The 25,849-nt window shown below is 35.3% G+C and overlaps 3 protein-coding genes across 8 annotated transcripts; 1 reads left to right on the top strand and 2 right to left on the bottom strand.

Moving 5' to 3' along the window:
- Nucleotides 1–8: 8 nt before the first annotated feature.
- Nucleotides 9–4,068, top strand: LOC142548805 (uncharacterized). Of its 2 annotated transcripts, XM_075657345.1 has the most exons (3): nucleotides 18–159; nucleotides 395–2,125; nucleotides 3,269–4,068. In XM_075657345.1, exons 2-3 carry the CDS (start codon nucleotides 542–544, stop codon nucleotides 3,653–3,655), a joined length of 1,971 nt encoding a protein of 656 aa, XP_075513460.1. In that variant the 5' UTR covers nucleotides 18–159; nucleotides 395–541; the 3' UTR covers nucleotides 3,656–4,068. The 2 variants fall into 2 exon arrangements, with proteins under 2 accessions (XP_075513458.1, XP_075513460.1); XM_075657343.1 differs by having other exon boundaries at nucleotides 9–2,125.
- Nucleotides 4,069–4,594: 526 nt separating this feature from the next.
- LOC142548804 (uncharacterized) lies at nucleotides 4,595–9,685 on the bottom strand. Of its 4 annotated transcripts, XM_075657341.1 has the most exons (10): nucleotides 9,488–9,625; nucleotides 9,088–9,180; nucleotides 8,326–8,781; nucleotides 7,314–7,702; nucleotides 6,891–7,140; nucleotides 6,620–6,785; nucleotides 6,439–6,541; nucleotides 6,055–6,171; nucleotides 5,416–5,631; nucleotides 4,595–5,140 (listed from the first exon to the last, which is right to left on the bottom strand). In XM_075657341.1, exons 3-10 carry the CDS (start codon nucleotides 8,552–8,554, stop codon nucleotides 4,862–4,864), a joined length of 1,749 nt encoding a protein of 582 aa, XP_075513456.1. In that variant the 5' UTR covers nucleotides 8,555–8,781; nucleotides 9,088–9,180; nucleotides 9,488–9,625; the 3' UTR covers nucleotides 4,595–4,861. The 4 variants fall into 4 exon arrangements, with proteins under 4 accessions (XP_075513456.1, XP_075513455.1, XP_075513457.1 ...); XM_075657340.1 differs by lacking the exon at nucleotides 9,088–9,180 and having other exon boundaries at nucleotides 9,488–9,685; XM_075657342.1 differs by lacking the exons at nucleotides 9,088–9,180; nucleotides 9,488–9,625 and having other exon boundaries at nucleotides 4,595–5,202; nucleotides 8,326–9,074.
- A 2,162-nt stretch (nucleotides 9,686–11,847) lies between these two features.
- LOC142548803 (peroxisome biogenesis protein 12) lies at nucleotides 11,848–24,081 on the bottom strand. Of its 2 annotated transcripts, XM_075657337.1 has the most exons (10): nucleotides 23,760–24,080; nucleotides 23,352–23,457; nucleotides 22,981–23,129; nucleotides 21,988–22,237; nucleotides 21,738–21,847; nucleotides 20,974–21,048; nucleotides 20,539–20,625; nucleotides 20,268–20,354; nucleotides 12,519–12,656; nucleotides 11,848–12,120 (listed from the first exon to the last, which is right to left on the bottom strand). In XM_075657337.1, exons 1-10 carry the CDS (start codon nucleotides 24,036–24,038, stop codon nucleotides 12,049–12,051), a joined length of 1,353 nt encoding a protein of 450 aa, XP_075513452.1. In that variant the 5' UTR covers nucleotides 24,039–24,080; the 3' UTR covers nucleotides 11,848–12,048. The 2 variants fall into 2 exon arrangements, with proteins under 2 accessions (XP_075513452.1, XP_075513453.1); XM_075657338.1 differs by lacking the exons at nucleotides 11,848–12,120; nucleotides 12,519–12,656 and adding an exon at nucleotides 19,372–19,543 and having other exon boundaries at nucleotides 23,760–24,081.
- Nucleotides 24,082–25,849: the final 1,768 nt, after the last annotated feature.

Here is a 25,849-nt window from a genome sequence, read left to right as displayed (position 1 = left end):
TATACATTCTCTATCTATACATACACCATATAACAGTGCAATTTCTGGCACACGTCACTTTAGAGAGAGAAAACGAGGGGTGTTGAGATCTGGAGCTCTACTGATTCCATTCCCTCTTTCGAAAATCATCTCTGTTTTTCACATGTGAACGCTTCGCTGGTAATTCTTTAACCTATTCAATTTTGTTTGTATATTTATGCTAAATCTGGCCAAAGTACAGCGTGGAGCGGGAATTTGAACAGTAGCCCTACGTGCTGTACCAATCCTGTGCACTTTTATTGCTTTGAATTTTTAGTGGAATGATTGTCAAGATTGGCTGGGGTTTTTTTTGTCTGTTGTTGAATTGGGTTTGAAAGTTTTATGTGCTCGAGAATATCTGCGATTATCTTGCAAGTTTTAACAACGGTAGGGTGATGGGAATTGTTTATGCATAATGCGGCAAGAGTTTGGTTTTCATCTGTGGTTTAGTAGAATAGGAGAAGCAATTGCAGCTGATTAGAACTGATTAGAGACAAGGGGGTGGGTTAGTCGAAGAGATACAATGGAGGATTCGTCAAAATATGCACATAGTCCCGCCCATTTGTTCGTGCTGCGGCGTGATTATGTAGCATTGAGAAGGATCGTGGCAGCACTCCCTCGGCTAGCGAAAGCAGGGGAGGTTAACACGGAGGCCGAGTCTGTGGCTGCTGAACGTGATGCTGATGCTGTGTCTGCGGTGATTGACAGACGGGATGTTCCTGGAAGGGAAACCCCATTGCACCTCGCTGTGCGTTTGCGTGATGCGATTTCAGCTGAAATTTTAATGGCCGCAGGTGCTGATTGGAGTCTTCAGAATGAGAATGGATGGAGTGCGCTCCAGGAGGCAGTTTGTACTCGGGAGGAGAATATTGCCATGATAATTGCCAGACACTACCAGCCTCTTGCCTGGGCAAAATGGTGCCGTAGACTTCCTAGGATTGTGGCTTCAGCAGCCCGAATACGTGACTTCTATATGGAGATAAGCTTCCACTTTGAGAGCTCAGTTATACCATTCATCGGTAGAATTGCCCCATCAGACACTTATCGAATATGGAAACGTGGTTCTAATCTACGAGCAGATATGACCCTTGCTGGGTTTGATGGGTTTCGTATTCAACGCTCTGATCAAACGTTTCTCTTTCTTGGAGAGGGGCATTCATCAGAAGATGGAAATGTCTCTTTGCCTCCGGGCTCTTTGATTGTGCTTGCCCACAAGGAAAAAGAGATTACAAATGCTTTTGAAGGAGCTGGCGTGCAACCATCGGAAGCTGAAGTTGCTCATGAAGTGGCTTTGATGTCTCAAACTAACATGTATAGGCCGGGAATTGATGTTACTCAGGCGGAGCTTGTTTCTCATTTAAATTGGAGAAGACAGGAAAGAACTGAGATGGTTGGAACTTGGAAGGCCAAGGTTTATGATATGCTTCATGTGATGGTGAGTGTGAAATCGAGGAGGGTTCCAGGGGCTATGACTGATGAGGAACTATTTTCAGTTAATGACGATGACAGAATGGCCAGTGCAGGTGAGCATGACGATTATGATGATGTATTGACAGCTGAAGAAAGAATACAGTTAGATTCTGCACTTCACACGGGAGCTGGTTTTGGGGAGGATGAAGACTCTGAAGAGGACTGTCATGAAAACTTAAATGGTGGTTCTTTTGAAAGTTGTGAATCTATTGGCGTTGCCAAAGAGAAGAAAAGTTGGTTTGGTTGGAATAAGAAAGGTGCAAAGACCCCTGGAGACGAGTCCGAGGATTCAAAGAGTCTTAAATTCTCAAAGTTGGCATCCGATGATAGCAAGCAGAAGTCCAATGACAGCCAAAGATCTTCGTCTGAGTTTCTTAGGGAAGATAGTGGGGACCTTAAAAAGTCGAAAGATAAAAGTGGCAAGAAGAAAAAGAAGAAAGGGGCCTCTGGTGAACCAAAAAATGAAAGCGAGTATAAGAAAGGTTTAAGACCTGTTTTATGGTTGACACCTGATTTCCCTTTGAAAACGGAAGAGCTGTTGCCCTTGCTTGACATTCTTGCGAACAAGGTAAAAGCTGTTAGAAGATTGCGGGAGCTTCTGACAACCAAACTTCCTCTTGGCACTTTCCCTGTGAAGGTATGTACCGATACTCTCCTCTCATGCACTTTGTTGATGATATAATTTGGCAAATGTTGGTCCATGCATGCATAGAGCTTTGGACTAACTGGTGGGTGTAGTAAGTGGCAAAGGGTCCAATACCTCGTACCTTTCGAGAAAAACTGGAGAAGTTCATTTAATAATCCATGTTTCTTTTAAAGTGGATACTACCGAAGGATGGTAAAATCGAAGATGATGCAAAGCTGATAAGTTGACGTCTATGCGTAACCAACTATGCCCAATTTCTACCTTGACACAACAACAAAAATATTGTTCGTCCCATGTTAAATTTTATTTCAATACAAGTATTTTCTTCATTAGTTTTGTTCAAATAATCTTTGAGTTACTGAAGAAAAGGGGAAAAATTATCTCCTTTCCTGTTTGTGGATTGCTCTGTCTCCATTTTGATGTGTACATGGTGATACTGTAGCATGCAAAAATTTGAGTGGGTTGGTGTCTTTGTTGTGGGAACATCAGTCACTGCCTAGGGTGAGAATTGACGGTATGTTGGTCTCATGAGGAAATATTGTGAGATAAGCTGCTGTGAAACTAGAGATGATGACTGGAATTGGTTTCTTAATTAGTTTTCTTCTTTTTCTATTACCATTGATCTAATAGGAACAAATGGCCTATAAAACGGTGCATTCATCAGAAGTATGTTTTCTAATGATTCCTTATATTCTTTCCATCCAAATATCTTTATATCTATTAATTAGTCTAGAATTGTCCTTTTGTAAAAATATGATTACCTTTTCTCAAATTTTAAGCAAATACAACTCCATCGTGATAAAATTAATTTCCAATTATATACCATCTTGAAGTTACCCCTCGTGTGTTTTGCAATGAAACAACCACATTGTCTTGTATTTTATATTTAAGGCACATATAGTGTGTTAAGAAGATGCTATTAAAATTTTGATGTTTGAGGAAGAACACACTCTCGTAATTGTTGAGGAGTACTTGTCTTGTACTTGTACAGATTAATACTGCATGCTTTGAAAGATAGTTGAGCCTGTTGCAATAAATTCATATTTTCCTTGGCTTCTTTTCTTGCTCAGAGTTCGCTCGAATGTGCTGGATGTTTTTGTCCCATGCTTGACTGATGAATGTGTTATCGTACAGATTGCCATCCCAATCGTCCCAACAATACGAGTGCTGGTAACATTTACGAAATTTGAGGAGCTTCAACCCACGGAGGAGTTCTCTACCCCTCTTTCGAGCCCTGCACATTTTCAAGATGGCAAATCAAAGGAGTCAGAAAGCTCAACGTCTTGGATTTCATGGATGAGGGGTAGCCGCGGAGGTCAATCAAATGATAGTGAAGGCCGGAGCTTTCGTGATGAAGTCGACCCTTTCCACATACCATCTGACTACACATGGGTTGATGCCAACGAGAAAAGGCGCCGCATGAAGGCCAAAAAAGCAAAGAGCAAGAAACACAAAAGGCATGGGACGACTAGAAATCCAGATGGTAATGGGATGCATCGTCCGTGCGAAGATATTGAGTAGTTGAAAAGGTTTGACATATGCCCGCGGTCCTGCTGTTGGAACCCGAGATTTCAACATCATCCAAATAGTTGAGGTATAAGCTTTGTATCGAATCTTCTTCATGACATAAAGTGGCTTCTTTCGATGTGTCAAAACATCTCGTCAGTATAATAAATTTGTAGGTTACATGTCGCAAAAGATTTGAAAAAAAAATCCTAAACTTGCATTTAAGTAAGGTCTGATCACTGTTGTTCATGGAGTTGTAATAGGCGAAGACTGGAACAGTTGCAATCACCTCCTTGTTGTATTAGAAAATGTCTCATCTTCTTGAGTTGTATTGATATTTTGATTTGGAAATTGTAACAAAACTTGACTCGTGTCCCGTTTTTCTTGAGATTGATTCAAATGTATTCTATGTCCGAGTTTGCTTTCTATTGAAATTCTTTTGGTGCCATGCTGAGTTTGTTCCATCAAAACTTCACTTTTCCGCACTTGTTCACATTCATTTTTCTTCTTTTGAATGCTTCATTCTTGTTGTGATTCTTATCATACAAACTATTAAAATTTTCTCGAATATACCATTTCGTAAGTTTTTTCGAGATATGATTATATCTTTTGGACAATCTAATTTTTAGTATTTGTCGACATAAGTTTATCATTTTCATTAAAAATATCATCTTATTTTGCTACTTAAATGTATTTAGATCAAGAGGTAATGTATATAAAAGATAAAATACTGTTTGTTTTTTTTTTTGAAATGGATAAAATACTATTAAACAACATAGTTTTTTACTCATTTATTTCTTGTTTTATTTGTTAAAATTGTATTTATTTAATATTCAAATAGATACATATCCATTATTTTGTCGAAGAAATACACGAGCTAATTTTTCACTAAACAAAAACAGGAAATAAAAATAGCAGAAAGACCATTATAGGTCTCAAAGGAACCCAAGATGCGGCTAAGTCGTGCAGTATTGCCTAAACATTCATATCTACACACTATACATCCGCCTATCTCATGAAACGGACCTATCATCATCTATTCATCTGTTCAATCATTGATAGAATATTTGTCACATGTTTCACTTTGCTGATCAGATGTCATCTTATAAATGTGCATATGACGAATATCTGTATCTTATCGAACAAAAAAGGTGATATCGTTCCTCCATTGATGAGATTTTCGGAAAGTATCATGCTAAACACCAATGAATTTTGATAACTCTACCAAAATCTATCCTTGTTAACACTCAGATAACCATACATGACCTTTCCTCCTGTATTCCTCATACCATCAATGAGAAAACACCATGTTGAGCCTAACGCTCCGACGAAAAAATCAGCCTCCGTGGCCATCAGAAAGTTAACAAGTGGATAGTTCGTGCCCGTTTCCCTCCCTAGACTCGCCTCATATGTCGCCATCAAAATGTTGCCAGTTTGTCGTGTCACATTCGTGTAGTAGAACTTCCAATGCCGGTAGGATTTTGATCCATCGATGACATCCTAATCGAAAGTGATGAGCATTTACTATTGTCAGCTGACTTTCTCAGTATGCTACCAAATTTCTACAAGAAAACTACATGTGAAACTAGTGGCAGAGTCGGATGATTTTATTTGTTTGAATTAAGACAATGAAACTAAAATTGAAATAATTTATGAGGGGCAAAATATAATATTATATGTACTTTTCCATGTAAATGTATAAAAATGACCTTACAGTCCCCCTTTGGCTCCACAACTGTTTGAGAAATCAATACTCTGTGCATATTAACACGAACCTGCATTTCAGTAGATAGCCAGATGTTGTTGAGATGTGGGAAGCGTTTTCGGACTCGTTGGGCGAGGTGCATGTATTCTTCAAGTCCAAGCACTTTCATTTCACATGCCTTATCTCCCATTCTAACGTGAATGCTCAATAATGGACGAGGAATCCATAGTTCATGATTCGACCATACATATTTATCTATGTCATGCGAGTTCTTATCTTCTGTATTCTGCAGAATGATTAGAGACTCTGGACGTTAGAATGCAAATTGTCTTCTGCTCATCAGGATACTGGTGAAAGGGGCAAATACAAAAGGATGATTCGTGAAGAAAGACTAGGAAAGAAAATATAGTTTGCAAAAACAAAAAATTTGTAAGAGAACATGCACATCATTGTCAACAACATTCCATTTAGTTCAAAAAAGTAATGTTTTATCACAAATGGTCTTCTTTTTACAACTATTTATAAACACGGTATAATTGCGTATTCATATCATGTGGAAATGCAAAATGAAAAAGAAATGGATAGAGATTGATTGCGATCCTAAGGTGAAGCTTTATTTTCAGTGGAATATGGAAATGATCGCTCGTATAACCTATTATGTGCATTTAACTCTTATTAGTATCTTAAGCTATTCCAAGAAATGGCAAACCTGTACATGAGATGCAAGAACCATTTTAGCTGCTTCCCATCCAAAGGCCTGATGCCGTGCAACATTCATTAAGTTGCACATGTACTCAGACTGAAACCTCATCAGGTAGCGAACTGCCTGTAACATTTTAAAAATTTCAAGAATGGCTACAGGTGCAAATGAGTTTAGGCAAGTCGAGCTTGAGTTTGCTCTACCCAAGCACAACTAGATTAAGAGTTAAAAATACTTGAAATTTGACTTGAGCAGGATCGAGTTGTTAATTTCAAACTCAAACCAGACTCTCACACGTATTGAATTTCTCATTGTATTGAATTTCTCATGCTCGAGCTTGATAATATCAATTTTTGAGCATCCATCGAGGACCTGAAAAGGGATTCACTGTACCTGTGCTCTCCACCATCTCCGATCCATTTTACGATGGTGTGTAATTAAGCTCCCGTTTATCTCCGTTGTTGGCTGAATCATACTCCAGGGATTGCCCCACACCCTAAAAAGTAAATTTATAAGACAAATACAATGTTTAATCGAAAAGCAAACAAGTAGTGTGTGCAAACGTTTTTTTTACCTTGGAATCCTTCCGGACCATATGTCTCTCGAAGAATAGTTGTCTTTCCCTGTTATAACCATCTTTTCCCATGCTTCTTTATCTTGCTTTAGTTCAAATGCACGTCTCTTGCATTCTAGAGAAGTTTCTGGGAAGAAATAACAAGACCAACTAGAGCGAGACGAACCTACAAAGCACACAAATATATAATAAATCACGAAACAGAGTATACCAAAAAAAAAAAAAGAGAAGCATATTCCATGCAAGTGTGATCCAGTATGTCATAACCAACCTTTACAGCCATCATGATCGGCTCGATTATAATAATCGGTAACGAGAACCCTCTTTTCATTGATGGCAATCGCAAGAAGACCACACATACCCGCGATCTGTGCACCCATACCAAATCCAGGCAATCTCTCCCAATCAGCTACTAAAAACTTTATATTAGGATCACTGCAGTTGACTGGATGCTGATGAAGCCATATGTCTCGTTGCACTTTTCTAGTTAGAGGATAGTTTTCTTCATCCGATCCCTCAATCTGGTAAAAAAAAATTCTCTCTCAATGAATGGCAGAGATAAAACAAATTAAAGTGTATGTTTCACATCCTGGTTCAAATATCATGACAGTTTAAGAATAGGTTCATAAGTTGCGATATTAATCATAGATGAGAAACATAAATAGATAATCTGTTTCAAGTAAAACTTGCATACCCAAGGAGGATAAGCTCCTTGAAATATTGTTTGATCCCGGTTGTACATGAGTTGCTCATCATTCGACAATAGTGAAAGGTCGTCTAATCGACCTTTCCAGATGGTCCACGGTGGGAGGTTCATGTTCTCAAGTCTCCGATCAAGATGATCATTCGCTTGAACTTTTAACTTGCAATTCTCCAGGTGAGGAGCGTCTGGCAGAACTTCGGATATTCGAACTTTACTAGAGAACTTAGCTTCATTGTCTACTGATTCGTCGCTTATGTTAAAAACTTCACTCCATGCTGAGTATAGCATGGAAACTCTTTCGTCATCTGTTTCGAGCTTAATACTTTCATTTGGATACATAATTTTTTCCCTTTCTTTTGGTAATCCATCGCAATTTCCATCTGTCATGTAAAGAAATCAAAAAAAAAATTCCAATATGCATTATTTTTTTAACATAACTTTAAAAGTGGTTTCAGTGTTTCTTGCCAAGGAAAAAAGTGGGAGTTGGCTCCATTGGAAGGCTGTAAACGGGGGAGTAAAGTTGATGCATCTTTTAACGTTAGGAATAGTCCAACTCCTTACAAGACACACTTGACACTTTTTCTTAATTTATTTTTCGCAACCCACGGGGACTCGAACCTTAAAGATCGCCTCGGGAGCGAATTCCATAAGATCAAAACGAAGGATATTCGGTTAAAGATTGATTTTTCTAAAATGCACGTTTTGACTCATGTCACATTTTATACAGGTGAAATTTTTATTTATTTTATATATTTTTATATGAGAGTAGTATCCTAAGAGCAACGGAACGGTGAGTTTTGGATGAAATTAGATAACCTCAAATCAAATTAAAAAGTCAAGCCGTAATCACTAACATCAAATAAGAAGAAATTGATAAAAACAAAAAATTGCAATTATACCAAGAACATTATTCAGAAAAATAAAACCAGAACATGGTAATGGAAATTTATTCAACAAGTAATGAATAATGGGAATCAAGAAAATGGATATATGATGAACTTACTGAAACTGATGGAGCTCGAATTCAAACTCGGAATTCCATTCGAAAACGAATTGCCCCACAATGCAAAAGCACCAAATGAAGTTAGAGCAGCCATAAACAACGAGGTTAAACAAATCCCACAAAGAAAACCAATCGCACAAATTCGGCAAGAAAATGAACTGCTCATTTGAATTGCTCTCTGTGAAACAACTCTCTCCAGAGACTTGTGATTCAAATTGAATGGCTCCATTCCCTTTTCTTTGCCACAAAAGGACTGTTCATTCAATTCCAAAAAAACAGGGACCTCAAAATGGAACACTAGTAAAAGGAAACGTGATGTGTTCTCAACTAATCCTCAACTGCAATCACATGCAATTTCTTTATCTAACTTCCCGTTTTTCCCAAAAAGGTTTGGAATAAAAAGGGATTATTTTGGGTATTTTTATACGTGTTTCTTGTGTTCTACCTTTCTCCCAGCTGCAAGAAAGCATAAAAATGTATCAGAAAAAAGTAGACATCCATTTTCAACTCTTCTTTTATCACATATAAAAGAGTGGGTGAAAATACGGAATCAGAACTGAAAAAGTTGAGCAATAATCTAATTTCAAATTGGTTTTCAGCAATTTCCAAGAAAGTAAAAAAAAAAAAGAACTGTAATTATGATAGAACAAGTGGATGTAGAAGTAAGAAGGAAGAAGAAAGGAAAGAAGCAACAGATGGACATGCAAAGAGACACATGTGCCCCCACATATTTTAGCAACAACAATCCAATTCATTTTTTACCTCCGATTTAAAAAAGGCACCAACAAAAAGATGAATGAAGATAACTGTATGTCCTCAGAATATCATAAAAGTAGGCACCAAAAATGGCGTTTTCTGCCAAAAAATCCAACAGAAAAAAAGCAAAAAAAAGAGAGAGATCAGTAAATCCAAGAAGACGGGACCTGTCACTTCACCAGAGAGGAATCTTTTGTATATAATATACATACATACATAACTTTAGATGTAACATGACATAACGCAAACTCTCCCCGTGGAAACAATCGCTCGCAGTCTTCAGTAGTGCTGGTGCTCTGTTTCCTAGGAAATCTGTTTCTTTCTTTTTATTTTTTAAGATGTTATGCATAAAATATTTCTATGTTTTAAACTTTAAATACTCACTTGATTGACTCAGATCACTTACAAGAATAACTTTGATTTGAGGGAAGTTTTTTTTTAGCCTAATCTTTTCAGAAGCTAGCTGTCTCTGCCAAAGTTGGTGGATGAAGGAGAAAAACAGAGATAAAAAAATCAAATCTTTTGTTGATGTCTGGATAAGTTTACAAACTGTTGAATTGTTTAATGTTCAAGAACGATGAACTTCTAAAATTTTTACCCAAGTGTGACATTACTTCAACTTTTATCTAACAAAAACAGATTTTTGAAATAATTGATGATTTTTCTTGCCAAGTCAGATGGTTAGGTACATTTTCTTATTATACAAAACGTTGATTTCCAAATTTTCAACTTTCAAATGTTGATGGTATTTATCCTCGATTGATTATTTGCATGTTATATAATTTATAAATAACAATTATTGTTTTCTCGGAGAGTGATTAAATAATAGTATTATCATTTAAGTCAAAATATTTAAGCCGTCTCATTAGCAATAGATATAATATTTTTTTTTAGAATCAGTAGATAAAATATTTTACAAAAATGCTACAAATCAATTTATGGTTAATGAGGATAATTGCAACTTTTTTTCCTTGACATAGCAACTAAAAAGATAGATCACTCAAATGTTTTAGAAATTTAATTTATAATACAATTTAAAATGAGTTCACAGTTATTTATTGGATATGATAAAACATATCCAAATTATATATTTAATAGATGATTATGATCTTATTGGTGAACACGAAAGTTGACACAATATATATATATATATATATATATCGATTATTTTAGATTATCATCTAAACTTTTGGATTGATGTAAAATGGAAATATATTATATTTTATATAATTGAAATTGAAACACGATAAAGTATGAATAAAGTTGAGGCTTTTTATGTGGATGAACTGGTGAAAGCATTGGTGGTACCACAACAATTCCCAATCATAGCATATATATAATGCCTTCCCTTTTACACCTCAAATAAATTAAGTATTTGTGAGATCAGTTTTATATTAAAACAAAGTACTAACATACATAAAATTTGAGAGAGAGAAAAATTACAACGATCATATTGTATTTACACAAAATTTTATCGTACATTAGTATTTAGTATTTGTGAGATCATATATTGAAAAAATAAAAATACAAAGAAGAAAGTGATAACTTCGAAAAATCAGAAAGTTGTTAATTCTAATATAAAATTATTATTTATCCCACAAATTATTCAATAAAAGTCACTCGAATAATTATGTGTGTGCATTCCAATTGATATGTTATTTCAAACAATGGGATCTCAAAGACAGGGTGGTCCTCCTTACGTTATTTGTAATGAATTTAACGTATCAGTTACTTAACAATACTATTATTATTGTATATAATTTAAGGCTTATTTACGGCCAACATTTAATTTAATGCACATAATATCAGAAGGAATAATATTACATCCTTTCCATATTTTATGTTTATTTTTATTTTTATTTTTTAAAAATGATGAAAGACCAACCCACCCTTGTTTGCTAAGGGCGGTAATCTTGCCAATAAAGTTGTGACAGGAGATATGGTATAACCTACACAAAGATGAGTGATTTTTAGGTATAGGTTTGTTTAAAAAAAATTGAAAATATATAAAATGAAATTCAAAGAATATAATATTTAAATTTGGGAAAAAAATTCGAATAGTAGAATTGGGGAAGAAACAAAATTAATAAATATCACATATATACACCCGATTTTTGTTTGGTGGGCCTAAATTGTTGGCTGTAATCTAGTTGGAAATCATAACATGTCTTTCAGCCTAAAGACTCTAAACTAAATAATTGTTTGAATTATTTTTATCCATAAATGAGTGCTTTGTACCAAATCTGATATTTTTATTCTAAAAAAACATAAAACATTTTCTAACTTCACACAATAAAGGATCGATTTTTCAATTTTATTAGATATAATTTTCAATGATGAATTAAAATTATCTTAATTTTTATTTAACTTTAAGACACACAATATCAATTCCTACTTAATATTTGATTGACCATGTAATGAACTGAAGCGTGCGTGTCTATAAATATAGTAACAATCGTATGAGCAAATTTAGGAGAATAAATTATTTTTTCCGTAAACTATTCTTTGATGTTAAATAATTTTTATTTAAATAGTTTGTAAAAAGTAATTAAAACCAAGAATTTTAAAGATATATTTTGTTTGATTTATTATAATAAATTAAAATAATTAACTAGGTATGGAAATTTTTTGTTAATTATATTTTTTTAATAATTTATATCATTTTTAAAAAAAATTTAGATATATTGTCATTTTAGCAGACTTACTCCTACACCACAATCATCTATTTTATCAAACTCATCTACTGTAACATAGTGAAGATGGTACTTGTTTTATTTAATTGCTGGAACTTCTTCAACTTTCAGAATATAAAATAGGATTATTTTTTGCACTATGATTGCATACCTTAACAATATGTAGTACACAGAAAATTCTCCCCATTCATGGAAAAAATATGATTCTTGGTAGGTTATGGAAGAAATTCAACAACCCCACCGATTTCCGGTATTACATTGCCTTTCCCAGTTTCTATATATCATGAAAAAGCCTTCTGATAAGGTCTACCGTAGCAGGCATCAATGTAACCGGACAACGCTTGTACTGCGACCACGAGAACAATGAATTTACCAGAGTAACGATGCAAAATGCAGAAAACATGTAAGACTACTAATAGGAAAATACCGCATTAGAAAAGGTAATGAATAAGAGAGAGAGGAGCATTATGATATCAAGCATTTGAATGAGATTTTTTGTGAGAAAATTACACTTTTTACTTATTCATAAAATGGACTGAAACTTCATTTAGACGTAATCATTTAAATAATCTCAAAGCTGGTCATTTTCCAATCTACTGGTAAAATAATATGGTAAAACTAACTATAATCCAAAGAAGATGTCGATTCTCAATCCAGAGGTTATGCTTATGCCATTTTCGGAAACCATAAAACAGCTTTAAATCTTCACGCTGAAAAACAAGGCCAAATTTAAAGGAGTCTCACCTGAGTGACATATTTAAATATGCAAGTATAGCAGAAAACAAATCCTGAAGCTGTCAATACTGATGGATTGGCGCGCTTTTGTGAGCATAAAGGGCATGATGTCTTGTCTGTGGGAAGAGGGATTCCATCCTTTGCAACCTGTATGGTAACAAAATTCAATTTGCAAAGCACGGAATTAAGTATTAGAATAGTTGTTGTTGTTAATAATACACGCTTTTTGTATGTATGCGGGAATACGCTTTCTTCTATTACTTGTCATTTTACTATAAATAGGACTAGCTGTAATGGTTGTACACGGTTTTTCCAAATCATTTTTCAATATACGTGTTTCTGATTTTGTGGAGCTCATTCTTCGTCCATGGAGGTTTATTCACTAATATGGTATCAGAGCCAGGTTAATCCGCAGTAATTCTGTCCTTTCTCCATGGCGAGAGGTGCTCCAAATTCAAATGCTCAAGGTTCTAACACCAATCAAGGTCAAGGTCAAAGAATTGTGCTCGAGGATTCTGGCAGTCTCTTCTATTTGCAAAATGGAGATCATCCTGGTCTGGTTCTCGTGTCTCATCCTCTCTCAAGTAACAATTACAATACCTGGAGTTGTGCGATGACTATGGCATTGACGGCAAAGAATAAATTGAGTTTCGTCGATGGTACGTCTGTGTGTCCTCCAATTGAGGATTTGTTGTATAGTGCTTGGATCCGCTGTAATAGCATGGTTATATCCTGGATCCTTAATTCGGTTTCCCGTGAAATTGCGGATAGTTTGATGTATATTGCTACTGCGAGTGCAATTTGGACTGATCTACGGGATCGCTTTCATCAAAGCAATGCCCCACGTATATTTCAGATTAAAAAGCTCCTAAATGGTTTACAACAAGGATCGATGGATATCAGTGGGTATTATACTCGTATGAGAACTCTTTGGGATGAATTGAAGGATTTCCAACCTGTTTCTGTATGTACGTGTGGTTCAGTGAAAGAATGGATGAACTATCAAAATCAGGATTGTGTCTTACAATTTCTGATGGGATTAAATGACTCATATGCTCAAATTCGAGCTCAAATTTTGATGATGGATCCGCTTCCGGTTATGTCTAAGATTTTTTCACTTGTAATTCAGGAGGAAAGACAAAGATCAATACATAAAGATGCTTATGGAGGTTCTGGTTTTGCTAATCCACAGTCTTCCATGCAGAACCAATCCTTTGCTGCAGCTTTTGTTAAAGGATCTCCACATGGTAAAGGAAATAAAAATGATAAACCAATGGTGTGCTCTTACTGCCATTACACAGGACACACAGCTGACAAGTGTTATCAACTCCATGGGTATCCACCTAGTCATCCCAAGTACAAACAAAAACAAAACGAAGAGCGAAATCGAGTTAATCAAGTTAAAGCTTCTACTTCTGTCTCTACTGATGCTGTTCCAGTCTGCCGTTCCAGTGACAAGGGCTCCAATGGTTTGGGTGATTCACTTAGTCCGGAACATTGCAAACAGCTCATTGCATTTCTTAGTTCTCAACTTCAACTTGGATATGGATCTAATTCAGTTGCACAACAGCATGAGCCTTCTGTTTCTTGTTTCAGTGGTATAAATCCTTTATCCTTTGCTTTTACTTCAATACTAAACTGTGATTGGGTGTTGGATACAGGGGCAACCCATCATATTTGTTGTTCTTTATCGTCCTTCTCTTCATATGTATCTCTTAATTCCACTGTCACGTTGCCTAACAATTCTACTGCACCAGCCACACATATTGGTTCAGTTCATCTGTCCTGTGATCTTGTGCTGGAGAATGTTCTATTTGTTCCTCAATTTCACTTCAACTTGTTGTCAATTAGTTCACTCACAGCTACTTTTCCCTGCTCAGTTTCGTTTTCTTCTGACTCTTGTTAAATCCAGGCACTCAAAGAGAACAAGATGATTGGGATGGGTAAACGAGTTGGCAACCTATATGTATTAACCAGCTCCAGCTTGGCATCACAAGATCCTTCACCATTGTCTACTGTTTGTAATGTTTCCTTAACCCAATGTAAACTTTGGCATTTTAGAATGGGTCATCCATCTTTTTCCAGACTATCTGTCATAGGCAAAGACTTATCCCTTGAGTCCTCATGTCCAGCAAAAGATTTTACTTGTGATGTTTGTCCATTGTCTAAGCAGAAACGTTTACCTTTTACCTCGAATAATTTGGTTAGTGACAGTTTGTTTGATCTAGTACATCTTGACATTTGGGGTCCATTTTCTACTATAAGTGTTGAAGGTTATAGATACTTTCTTACTATTGTGGATGATCATTCACGATTCACTTGGGTTTATTTCCTCAAAGCTAAATCTGATGTCTCTAGCATATTTCCCATTTTCTTTAAAATGATCTTCACCCAATTTGAACGCAAGATCAAGGCTGTTCGGGCAGATAATGCTTCTGAGCTAGATTTTACGCCTTTCTTCCGTAGTGAAGGTATCATGTCTCAGCATTCATGTGTTGAATGCCCACAACAAAATTCAGTTGTGGAAAGAAAACATCAACATATACTTAATGTGGCTCATGCTTTACTTTTTCAGTCATGCATTCCCTTAGTATATTGGAGTGATTGTGTTCAGACCGCGGTTTATTTGATTAATCGCACACCCTCTCCTCGACTTTCACATAAAACTTCATTCGAAATATTGAATTCTAAACCACCATCTTATTCTCACTTTAAGGTCTTTGGTTGCCTATGTTATGGTTCCACCCTCTTGAGCCATCGTACTAAGTTTTCACCTCGTGCCATTAAGTCTGTGTTTTTGGGTTATCCATTGGGTTTTAAGGCATACAAACTTCTCAACCTTGATACAAACGAGATGTACATTTCTCGTGATGTGGTTTTTCATGAAACCATCTTCCCTTTCCACAATGAATTGACCTCTTCACATTTAGATTTTTTCTTTGATAATGTGTTGCCAACACAAATTGATTCTACTCATGTTTCTACTCAAGATACTCCAATACATTCCACTCGTTCCAACAGAATCATCAAATCTCCAAGTCATTTGAGTGATTATCATTGCTATACCACTGCTTTTTCTTCTTTTACCTGTACTGCTCATCCGATGTCTTTCACCCTCGGTGATCATCGTTTGTCCCCAGCTCATAAATCTTTTGTTCATGCTATATCCTCTGTTGTCGAACCAACTACCTTTTCTCAGGCTGTTGTGCAGCCTGAATGGAGACAAGCCATGACTGAAGAATTGAGAGCTTTGGAACGAAATGGGACTTGGTCCATTGTATCTTTGCCACCTAACAAGCGTGTTGTAGGCTGTAGGTGGGTATATAAAGCAAAATTCCTTGCTGATGGTCGCTTGGAACGTTATAAGGCCAGGCTCGTAGCTAAGGGCTACACACAACAAGAAGGTCTTGACTTTCTTGAGACCTTTTCCCCTGTTGCAAAGATGGTAACGGTGAGAACTTTATTGGCCTTAGCGTCTATCCATGGCTGGTTTTTAACACAACTTGATGTGAATAATGCATTCTTGCATGGTGATTTATCTGAAGAGGTGTATATGTCGTTGCCACCGGGGTATCAACGACAGGGGGAGTCTTTACCTTTGAATGCCGTTTGCAAATTGCACAAGTCTTTGTATGGTTTGAAGCAAGCCTCGAGACAATGGTTTGCCAAATTTTCTTCCACATTACTCCGTATTGGATTTGTTCAATCTCATGCAGATAACTCATTGTTCATTCGCAAACGTGGAGAAGTGTTTCTAGCATTGGTAGTATATGTGGATGATATAGTTATCGCCACCAACAATAAGGAAGAAACTGCTATTTTAAAGACATTTCTGGACAGTCAATTTAAGCTAAAAGATTTGGGTGATCTCAAATACTTTCTTGGAATTTAAGTAGCACGTTCATTACAAGGCATTTCTATATGTCAACGGCACTAGGCTCTTCAATTGCTTGCGGATACCGGCCTCACTGGATGTAAGCCACGCACTACGCCGTTAGATGTAGGCTTGAAGCTCAACGAGGAAGAAGGTGAGTTACTTCCTGATCCTTCCATATACAGACGTCTTGTGGGTAGACTTCTTTACCTTACTGTAACACGTCCTGACTTAGCATACTCAGTTAACAAGCTAAGTCAGTTTGTTTCAAAGCCAAGAGACACACACTTACAAGCTATATATTCCGTACTCAAATATGTTAAGGGGACAGTAGGCCAAGGCCTGTTCTACAGCTCCTCATCCAGTCTCAAGCTGAGTTTATTTTCTGATTCTGATTGGGCAACTTGCCCTGATACAAGACGTTCGATTTCTGGTTTCTGCGTTCTTCTGGGAGAGTCATTGATATCTTGGAAATCGAAGAAACAGCATACCGTCTCCAGATCATCTTCCGAAGCGGAATATCGTTCAATGGCGAATGCAACATGTGAGGTGGTTTGGTTGCTGTCATTACTCAATGACTTTCAAGTATGTTGTGATACTCCAGTACCTTTATTTTGTGATAACCACGCAGCGTTGCACATTGCATCTAATCCTGTGTTTCATGAGCGTACTAAACATATCGAGATAGATTGTCATGTGGTGCAGGAAAAATTACAGGCTGGAATTATTAAAGTGCTCTATGTGGCCTCAAATTTGCAACTTGCTGATTTGTTTACAAAGTCTCTTCTTCCTACACGGTTTCGAGAGCTTCTATCCAAGATGGCTATTCACAATATTCATTCTTCATCTTGAGGGGGAGTATTAGAATAGTTGTTGTTGTTAATACACGCTTTTTGTATGTATGCGGGAATACGCTTTCTTCTATTACTTGTCATTTTACTATAAATAGGACTAGTTGTAATGGTTGTACACGGTTTTTCCAAATCATTTTTCAATATACGTGTTTCTGATTTTGTGGAGCTCATTCTTCGTCCATGGAGATTTATTCACTAATATTAAGTTTGTTAGTATGACAAAGGACATTAAATGTCACTTTATGATCCTGGGGTACATAAAAAAGCTCGGCACACTTGCACTATCTTTGGAAGTAAGGATTTGGAGGGATTCGTGAGGATTTGGATTTGTAAATGCTGGTTTTAACTGTTTGGTTAGTTGGAATTTTAAAAATAGAATTGGATTCTAAGGGATTCGACTGGATTTCATTGTGTATAAACAAATCTTTTCAAAATTGGTCAAATTTGATGGGATTTGGATTTGAATAAACCTAAAAAATATCCATAACAATTTTTTTTAATTATTATCCTTCTACTATCTTTATATGTCATGATTGGATTAAATGACAAATTTATTTATATTTTATTTTGCATATTTGATTCTTGAGATCTATTCTTATAGTTGTCATTAATATTGAACAATTCTTTATTCAATAATAATTTATTTTTCTATTTATAAATTAGGATATGGTTGAATATTTAATTTTGAAATTTATTTCGTAGAATTTAAATTTAAATATTTAGATGTTATGTTTGATTATTTTAATAAATAATTTTGTGTTCATTATAAGTAGTTAATTAATTATATAAGAGTTTACTTAGTTTATATAATACAAATATATAATTGAAATGGTATAGGGAAAATTATAATAAAATTAATTTTAATTTTTCAGTTTTTTAATAATGTGAATAATATGTTTTAAATGTTGAATTGTGTAAAAGATAATTAAAGTTATTTTAGTAAAATTTTAAATTTCCAAATTCAATTTTTTTTTCAAACAAGAAATGAATTCTAAATATCATTTTTAAATTTCAAACAAACACAAGATGGAATTCTAAATCCATTGATTTTTAAATTCAATTCCAATTCCACTTCCAAATCCAAATCCAAATCCAATCCAAATCCAAAATTTTATGCATCCAAACAGAATGTTAATATATCTGTTAAAAATTGTGTTATAGGATTTAACCAAGCTTAATTGGAGTCAAATGGGTGTATAGAACCAAGCTTAATGTTGTTGATTTAACCACAATTATAAAGCTAGACTCGTAGTCAAAGGATGTGCTCAAATATTTGGTGTGGAGTGGTCAGACACCTTCGCAACAGTTACTAGACTCGCTACCCTCAGGCTCTTACTCGCCATTGTAGCACAAAAGAATTGGAAAATGTACCAGTTTGATGTCAAGTTGGAATTCTTGAAATGGTTTCACGAGGAGATTTACATAGAGCAACCTCCAAGAGCTTGGTATAGTAGAATTAACGAACATTTGCAGAAGTTGGGATTTGATAAAAGAAAATCTGAATACAATGGAGCTGAAATTCTTAACATCTCACTTTATGTTGCTGATTTGCTTGTGACAGGAAATAACACAAGTCTTGTGCAAAAGTTTAAGCAAGAGATGATGGAAGTTTTTGAGATGACAGATCTCGGATTGATGACCTTCTTTCTTGGAATGGAAATTAAACATGTTGAGCATGAAGTCTTCATTTGTCAGAAGAAATATGCCAAGAGAATTCTGAAGAAGTTTAAACTTGAAGAATGCAAAGAAATGAGCACTCCCATGAACCAAAAGGAAAAGCTCTGTAAAGAGGATGGAGCAGACAAAATTGATCAAGCATATTTTAGAAGTTTGATTGGTTGCTTGATGTATCTCACAACAACTCGGCCTGATATTTTGAATGTTGTAAGCATTTTGTCTCGATTTATGCACTGTGCAAGTGAATGATATCTCAAGGCTGCAAAAAGGGTGATTAGATATGTGAAAGGCACAAGTGATTTTGGAATTAAATTCAAAAGCAACAAAGAGTTCAAGTTGGTTGGATTTTCAGACAGTGATTGGGGAGGTTCCTGTTTGATGATATGAAAAGCACTTCAGGCTACTGTTTCACATTTGGTTCCGGCATTTTTTCATGGAACTCTAAAAAACAAGAACCTGTAGCGCTTAATCCACAGCTGAGGCAGAGTTTGTTGCTGCAACAGCTGCTGCTAATCAAGCTTTATGGCTGAGGAAGATTTTAATTGATCTTCACTTGGATCAAGAGAAAAGCGTGGAGATTCTTGTTGACGACAACCAAGCTGCTATTGCTCTCTCTCTCTCTCATAATCCTGTGTTTCATGGGAAAACTAGACATTTCAACATCAAGCTATTCTTCTCGAGGGAAGTACAAAAAGATGGAGACGTGGTTCTTGTCTATTGCAAAGCTGAAGATCAGGCTGCAGACATTCTAACCAAGCCTCTGCCGATTATCAAGTTTGAATTCTTGAGAACAAAAATTGGTGTTTGCAGCTCCTAAAGCAAGGAGGAGTGTATTAAGAATAGTGCTTTAGGGCGGCTGATGTGGAATCTTATCTGTTGTTTAGTTGAATATTTCAAAGTCGTTCCTATTTTCTTGGTCGTGTTTTTTATCAAGGGATGATAAACCCATGATGTCAGTGGGTGGTTTAATAATCATCTTGTTAGTGGGTAGTTATTTATCATGTTTTAAATTGTAATGTTTTCATGAAGTTTTAATTTTCTTCCTTCACGTTCCAAGATTTCCATAGCAGTATTTTGTAAAGAAGAAAAGCTATTCTATCAGTAGCAAAGCTTTTTTCTTACTCTTCTTGTTTACTCTTCTTCTTTCAAAACAACAACAAAATCATTCACAAAATAGCAACAGCATCCAAAATTAAACATCTTTTCACTTAGTCAGCAAATTGAGATTGAGAAAACTGATTTAAAAATGCCAACCAAACACATCCTTTATCTCCGGGAACGCCCTTCTATAGATGACAAATTATCCAGGAAAATTAAGCAAAATGAAATTTTAATTCAGAAAGAGCCACTGACCATTGGGGGAATAGGAGGTGGTGGTGGGGGATATACAGCTGAAGCAGACATTCTATCCTCCGCAGACTGATACCACCATTCCATCATCTATATCCAGGTAATGAAAAAAGTATGTTTTTATAATCCAAAATAGAAACAATCATAGGAGTGAGCAGGAGAGGTGATATAATTCCGAGAAACAAATCATGAATAATCCTCTAAAAAGAATTACGTTAAATGAAGAAAACGAAGAGGATATGATAAATGTCATGAAAGGCTGAAGGATACTCACTTTAAAGAAAAATACTGATGCAATCAAACCAGTTTGGGCATAGTCCAGGACAGCATATATGCAGCTGAGCAATCCACCTTGTATTGCCTGAGGTGCAAGTACAACTGAATAAAAAAACCTAAATACAAAGCAAAAGTGACTTTTCTTTGGTGGGGGAGCCTAAAATTTATGATAATAGGATATAAGATATATTCTATTTTATTAGTCAAAGAAAATTAGCATTTGATGCAAATCTATGAATAGCATAGACTTCTGGAAAAGGAAAAACATCCACCGAATATTCCATCTAAACCCTACCCCTACACAAACTCAAACTAGTCAGGACTCAATGAAATTGTTCCATATAAAGGAAAATCGAATAACTAGTTATGTCACTCAACTAAAATAAGCACGTGCAAATTGCCAAGCTAATAAAATAACGAGGTTGGCTTGTACCTTTACCCAAGGGGGGCCACGAAGTCTCTCCCGTTCACGACTTCTTATTTTTGAAATTTGGGACGATGTATCCATCTATCTTGACATCAGAAAAGGCTCAAATAATAAGACAATATTATAAATCACATGAAATAATCTCAGCTATGTAAAACAAACTCAGCAAATTGGCACACATGACATACGTGAATTTCCTCCAGAGAGATTGCACATAGGCATACAAGGATGTAACGACACATATTCTATTATATAAGAGTGAAAATAAAGGTTAAGAAATTGAATTTACAAATCTCATGCATGAAAAAATCAAGTGCTATTAAGAATATGTGATGGCCTTGAAATTCAAGGCTCGTTAATCAAGAACTAGTAAAATTAAAACACACGCTGACCATTGACATAAAATGTACCACTGAATCAACAACAAAAAGAAAAGAGGATGCAACTTCAAAACTCCAAGTAGCATCACACAATCAAGTAAACCGTTAATTCAGGAATATCATGACTGTTGACCTATTTGGATAGAATTAGAATAGAAGCAAGTGGCACAGAATCATGACAGATGAAACTTCTATCCATACAAGCATGATCGGCATGCTTCTCTGACATCACATGCAACTATGCAATAAATTTCTTTAAGACTAGCCCTCAGAAGGATAAAAATCAATATATGTGCAAGCTACTTCAAGAGACATAGACTATACAGCGATGCTGGTATTAATAACAGTAAGTAAACCCAGAGAACTAATTCATATTTAGGGAGTAAATACCAGCTCCTGCCCCGTGGCTCGACAAACATGAATGCCAAGTGCATGTAATCCTGGAGAGTAGAAACCAGTGGCATCCAAAAGATATAATAGCTGATAAGCAAACGATAATCCTGAAGAACATAACATTAGCACTTTATCAGAAGGATGATCAACAAGAGATTCTGCAGAATGTAGAAAGATTATGCTCATAGACAAAAGCGTAACAAAAAATTCTACAATAGAACCCACCCCCACCCCCCAACAAAAATACCTTCAGTTCCAGCATGTAGCCAAGGATAGCAAGCACCCACAGTCTTCCGCAGCCTCTGGGTCCAACGAACTCTAGCAGATGTTCCGGTATCTAAGTTGACCCTTGACCTAAATAAATCATCGCCTCTGCCAAGGTAGTCACTATCACCATACCTTTCATCACTATCCCCCCATAAACTCGCCTGAAGTGTAGCTTGCCTGTCCTTATCATAAACAGATTGCAATTTTGACTTCATATACGGTAATACAACCTGCAAAGTACAAGGTGAAGCACCCTACTTATCAACTGCTGGCATTCAAGATTCTAGAAAAAAAATGACATAGAAACCAAGTAAAAAAATCATTCTTCTCAATGATAAAACAAAGGATTAAATATAAAAAATATGATGTTAAAACCCCACTACATATTGCCGATACATTCGAGTCACTATAAGATTCAGGAAACTCCCCTGTTCCCTCATAAACAGGCTGATACTGAAAATGGAAGAAGTTTGATGACGAGCCTCTATACATGAGTGTCAACATGGGTGATTCTTGAATTTTCCCAAAAAATTGAAAAGTGGGACTACATGGGTAAGAGTTATTCAATTTTCAATATACTGGTATGATTATATCTGAGGATTTTTTTAAGATCTCCTTTGAAAAAAGGGGTTAAATTTGAGGCCAAAGATTAACTCTTCACCTTTTATCAATTAACAACTTAAAATGTGTTGTACTTTACAAAGGGGAATGCAGATTTAAGAATGTTTCTCTCAAAGTTATGGATACTGCATAATATTCATAGTTTAGAAAGATGACAATAGCATCAATTGATCATACATTAATCAATAGAAGTTCATAATCGAAGGATTGTGAATGATCTAGTTTAATAAAACATTGGATCCATTAAAAAAACCAACTATTTCAATTAATCAGGATAATAGTTTAGCTCAACCCAGTTAAAACAAATTGGTCCATCTCCTAAACTGAATCAATATTAAGAGAGAATATTCACCAGAAACATCACTGAAAGAAGTTTTTGATGCTTCTGTAACCCAGTCTGACGAATTTCAGCACCGGAGTCTGCAGGTACATTGCTCTTCCTAAGTACAATCTCAACTCCTCTTCTTCTTAAGCCATACAAAGACTCCGAAAAAGAAGCATCTGGGGGAACATAAGGTAACAAATCAATAAGAGCTGTCATCAGAAAAAGGACTTCGCAGTTAAAAACTGATGGGTCACTCAAGGATAATTAATGCCCTCCCAATGGCAAAATCCAAATTATTATAAATGTTTTCAAGTCATAAATACAATATTTAATAGTTTCATGTCAATTCGTTCAAACTAGAGCCAAACACAAAATTTGAACCAAGAACAGGCATTTACCTGTGGTCCGCAAACTGTGAGTTTCAAGGACCATCATAAGCAAGGCGAAAAACTCATCTTCATAATCTAATATTTTGTGGATGAATGGTCTTCTTAAGGCCAATACCTGCAGAAAGTGGTAGTAAATTTCATATTTTTGGACGGTGCCGCCAATTTCCACGGGTCAGAGAAACGAAGAGTGGAAAATTAAGTTCAAAATTTGAGTATTCAACAGTGCATAAACATGAGTAGCGCTATAATAATAAATCTCACTCATTTCCGCGGCCGTATCATATTTTCCAACAAAGAATTGAAGAAAAATAATTAAACGCATCAGCTATAAACAATCCAATGAAGACTAAAAGGCAAGCCAAAAATTCAAATTGATAAAAAAAATCGAGGAATTGACAAGCATGAATACACACATACGCCGAGGGAGTAAGTGAGGGCAGCGCGTAAACTGGACGGAAGCTGCTGAGCTGCCGCCATCTCGAAAAAAGTCGGACGTGTCCCTTGTCCGCCGACTTGAAACAACATCTCGATCTCCGCCGCAGCTCCGGCGGGAACTTCAGAATTCTCAGTAAAAAAATCTCCCGCGATTACCTTAGCTTCTGCTTGCTCGACAAACAAAATCACGACACGAACGGTTAAATCACAAGATTTGTGGTGATCATCTTTTGCTTCTCTCTCGAACTGCGTTCTTCTCATCTTGGTCCATTTTTAGATTAATTTTCAATTCAATCCTCGTATTATAACATTATTACTCATTTTGCCCTCATATGATATGGTTCATCGAGGTGCGCAAATATTTGTTGAGAGTAGGTTTTTTGTGAGATTTTTACGAATTTTTATATGTGAGACAAGTTAATTCTATCGATATTCACAATGAAAGTAATAATTTTAGCATAAAAAATACTATTTTTCATGGATGACTCAAATAAGATATCTGTGTCACAAAATACGACTCGTGAGACCGTTTCACACAAGTTTTCGCTAACTAAATGAAATCGGAGGACATGCTGAAAAAGTATTATTATTTGTCAGCCTCAAGTGGAAGAATATCGATTTTTCTGCGCTTGTTCTTAATTAGCTTACTAAAACTGCATTGATTTTTTTAAAAAAATCATGAACAAATATTGTTCCCTTGCAAGGTAAAATAATTAGTGTCTTTCAAATTGAAGCTTATATATCTTTTTCCCGATTTCAGATGATAACCCAACCATTAATATTGATTTCACTCATACGCGGATCCCAACTAGCTTGGATGTTAGGTTTTAGTTGAGTATCTCGTCGTTTGCTTACAAATTTAAAGATTTGAATGCCAATATTAGATGGAATAATTTGTCAGAAATTTTTTTACTGCTCCAAAATGATCGGAAAAGGTAACCAATTAATTGCAAGTAAATGAGTGTGATTTTTTTAAAATACACGTGAAGAAAACGTCGGTTTTTTAAATTTTTTATCTAAATATTGTTATTTCGTGTTCTATATACTACGTAGGTACAACATAGAGTGACCCACCGAACGTGTCTAAGCTATATACAATCAAATTGTTTTTGATGAAAAACGAGTTTTGCGATACTTATAATGTGAGTTTGGTTTTCATTTTTAAATTTCATATATAACATTAAATGGAAGATGTGCCAAAACATTGAGTTTAAATTCATACATTTTTTTAAATGAAGGTAAAGATTGGTTCGTTAATTTTTCAACCCTTGGTGACAAAACTAAGGTGGAGGTACAAAGTTTTTTGTACCAACAAATGATTGATAAGACTGATGATCAAATTTCATAAATAGAAAATCATGATTTTGATTTTGTATATTGATTTTTGTGATTTTGGTATTCTATATTGTGAAATTTATGTTATATTTCGTTTTTCTTTGGTATTGTTTTTGCAATTTTGACATTTTTCTGACTCGACGTTGATGTGACGCTAATTATTATAATTTTGATTCTGTATATTTGTTTTTTGTGGTTTTGTTATTCTATATTGTAAAAAAAAATTTGTGGTATTCCGTTGTTTTTGTATTGTTTTCGCAATATTAGCTTCTTTTTTTTTTTTTACGTTGCCGTGACGTCTACTCAATTCTAACTTGATATCGATTATTACATGTATAGTATTATATCAGTATTTTTTATGAAAATAAACTAAAATTATCAAAAATTGAAAGATATAACATTAAAATCCAGTTTTGAAATTATAAATAACCATATTTACAAAAGATACAAAAAACAATGGGAAAATTGTAAATTTTTTGAAAATAAAAAACGTTAATTTTTATTTTTTATGTTTAGATAAATCAAAATCGCATTTCCCTCACTCGGCTCCGTCCCCCAAGAGTTTCAAGCCTTCAAAGTTGAATCTACAAGCAAGTAGCTTAAAACTTTATTTTTTTTTTATTAAAAAAAATATCATATAGCTCAAAAGTTGGAAAAATTAGCACAAAGAAAACTAGAAATGTGACTAACTGAATAACCAAAGCTCCACAACTATACAGAAAATTATATCAACTGAG

Source organism: Primulina tabacum, chromosome 6 (assembly GCF_025594145.1).
Source record: "Primulina tabacum isolate GXHZ01 chromosome 6, ASM2559414v2, whole genome shotgun sequence".
NCBI lineage: Eukaryota > Viridiplantae > Streptophyta > Magnoliopsida > Lamiales > Gesneriaceae > Primulina > Primulina tabacum.
The sequence above is the reverse complement of the archived record's forward strand: the minus strand, read 5'-3'. Positions and strand labels throughout refer to the sequence as shown.

Coding starts and splice junctions, on each gene's coding strand:
- LOC142548805 (XM_075657343.1), top strand. CDS start 542: ATGGAGGATTCGTCAAAATATGCACATAGTCCCGCCCATTTGTTCGTG. Junction 2,126..3,268: donor TTGGCACTTTCCCTGTGAAG/GTATGTACCGAT, acceptor GTTATCGTACAG/ATTGCCATCCCAATCGTCCC.
- LOC142548804 (XM_075657340.1), bottom strand. CDS start 8,554: ATGGAGCCATTCAATTTGAATCACAAGTCTCTGGAGAGAGTTGTTTCA. Junction 7,141..7,313: donor AAGGAGCTTATCCTCCTTGG/GTATGCAAGTTT, acceptor TTTTTTTACCAG/ATTGAGGGATCGGATGAAGA. Junction 5,141..5,415: donor GGCTATCTACTGAAATGCAG/GTTCGTGTTAAT, acceptor ACTTTCGATTAG/GATGTCATCGATGGATCAAA.
- LOC142548803 (XM_075657337.1), bottom strand. CDS start 24,038: ATGAGAAGAACGCAGTTCGAGAGAGAAGCAAAAGATGATCACCACAAA. Junction 23,458..23,759: donor CCCTCACTTACTCCCTCGGC/GTATGTGTGTAT, acceptor CACTTTCTGCAG/GTATTGGCCTTAAGAAGACC. Junction 22,238..22,980: donor TTCTTTCAGTGATGTTTCTG/GTGAATATTCTC, acceptor TGTACTTTGCAG/GTTGTATTACCGTATATGAA.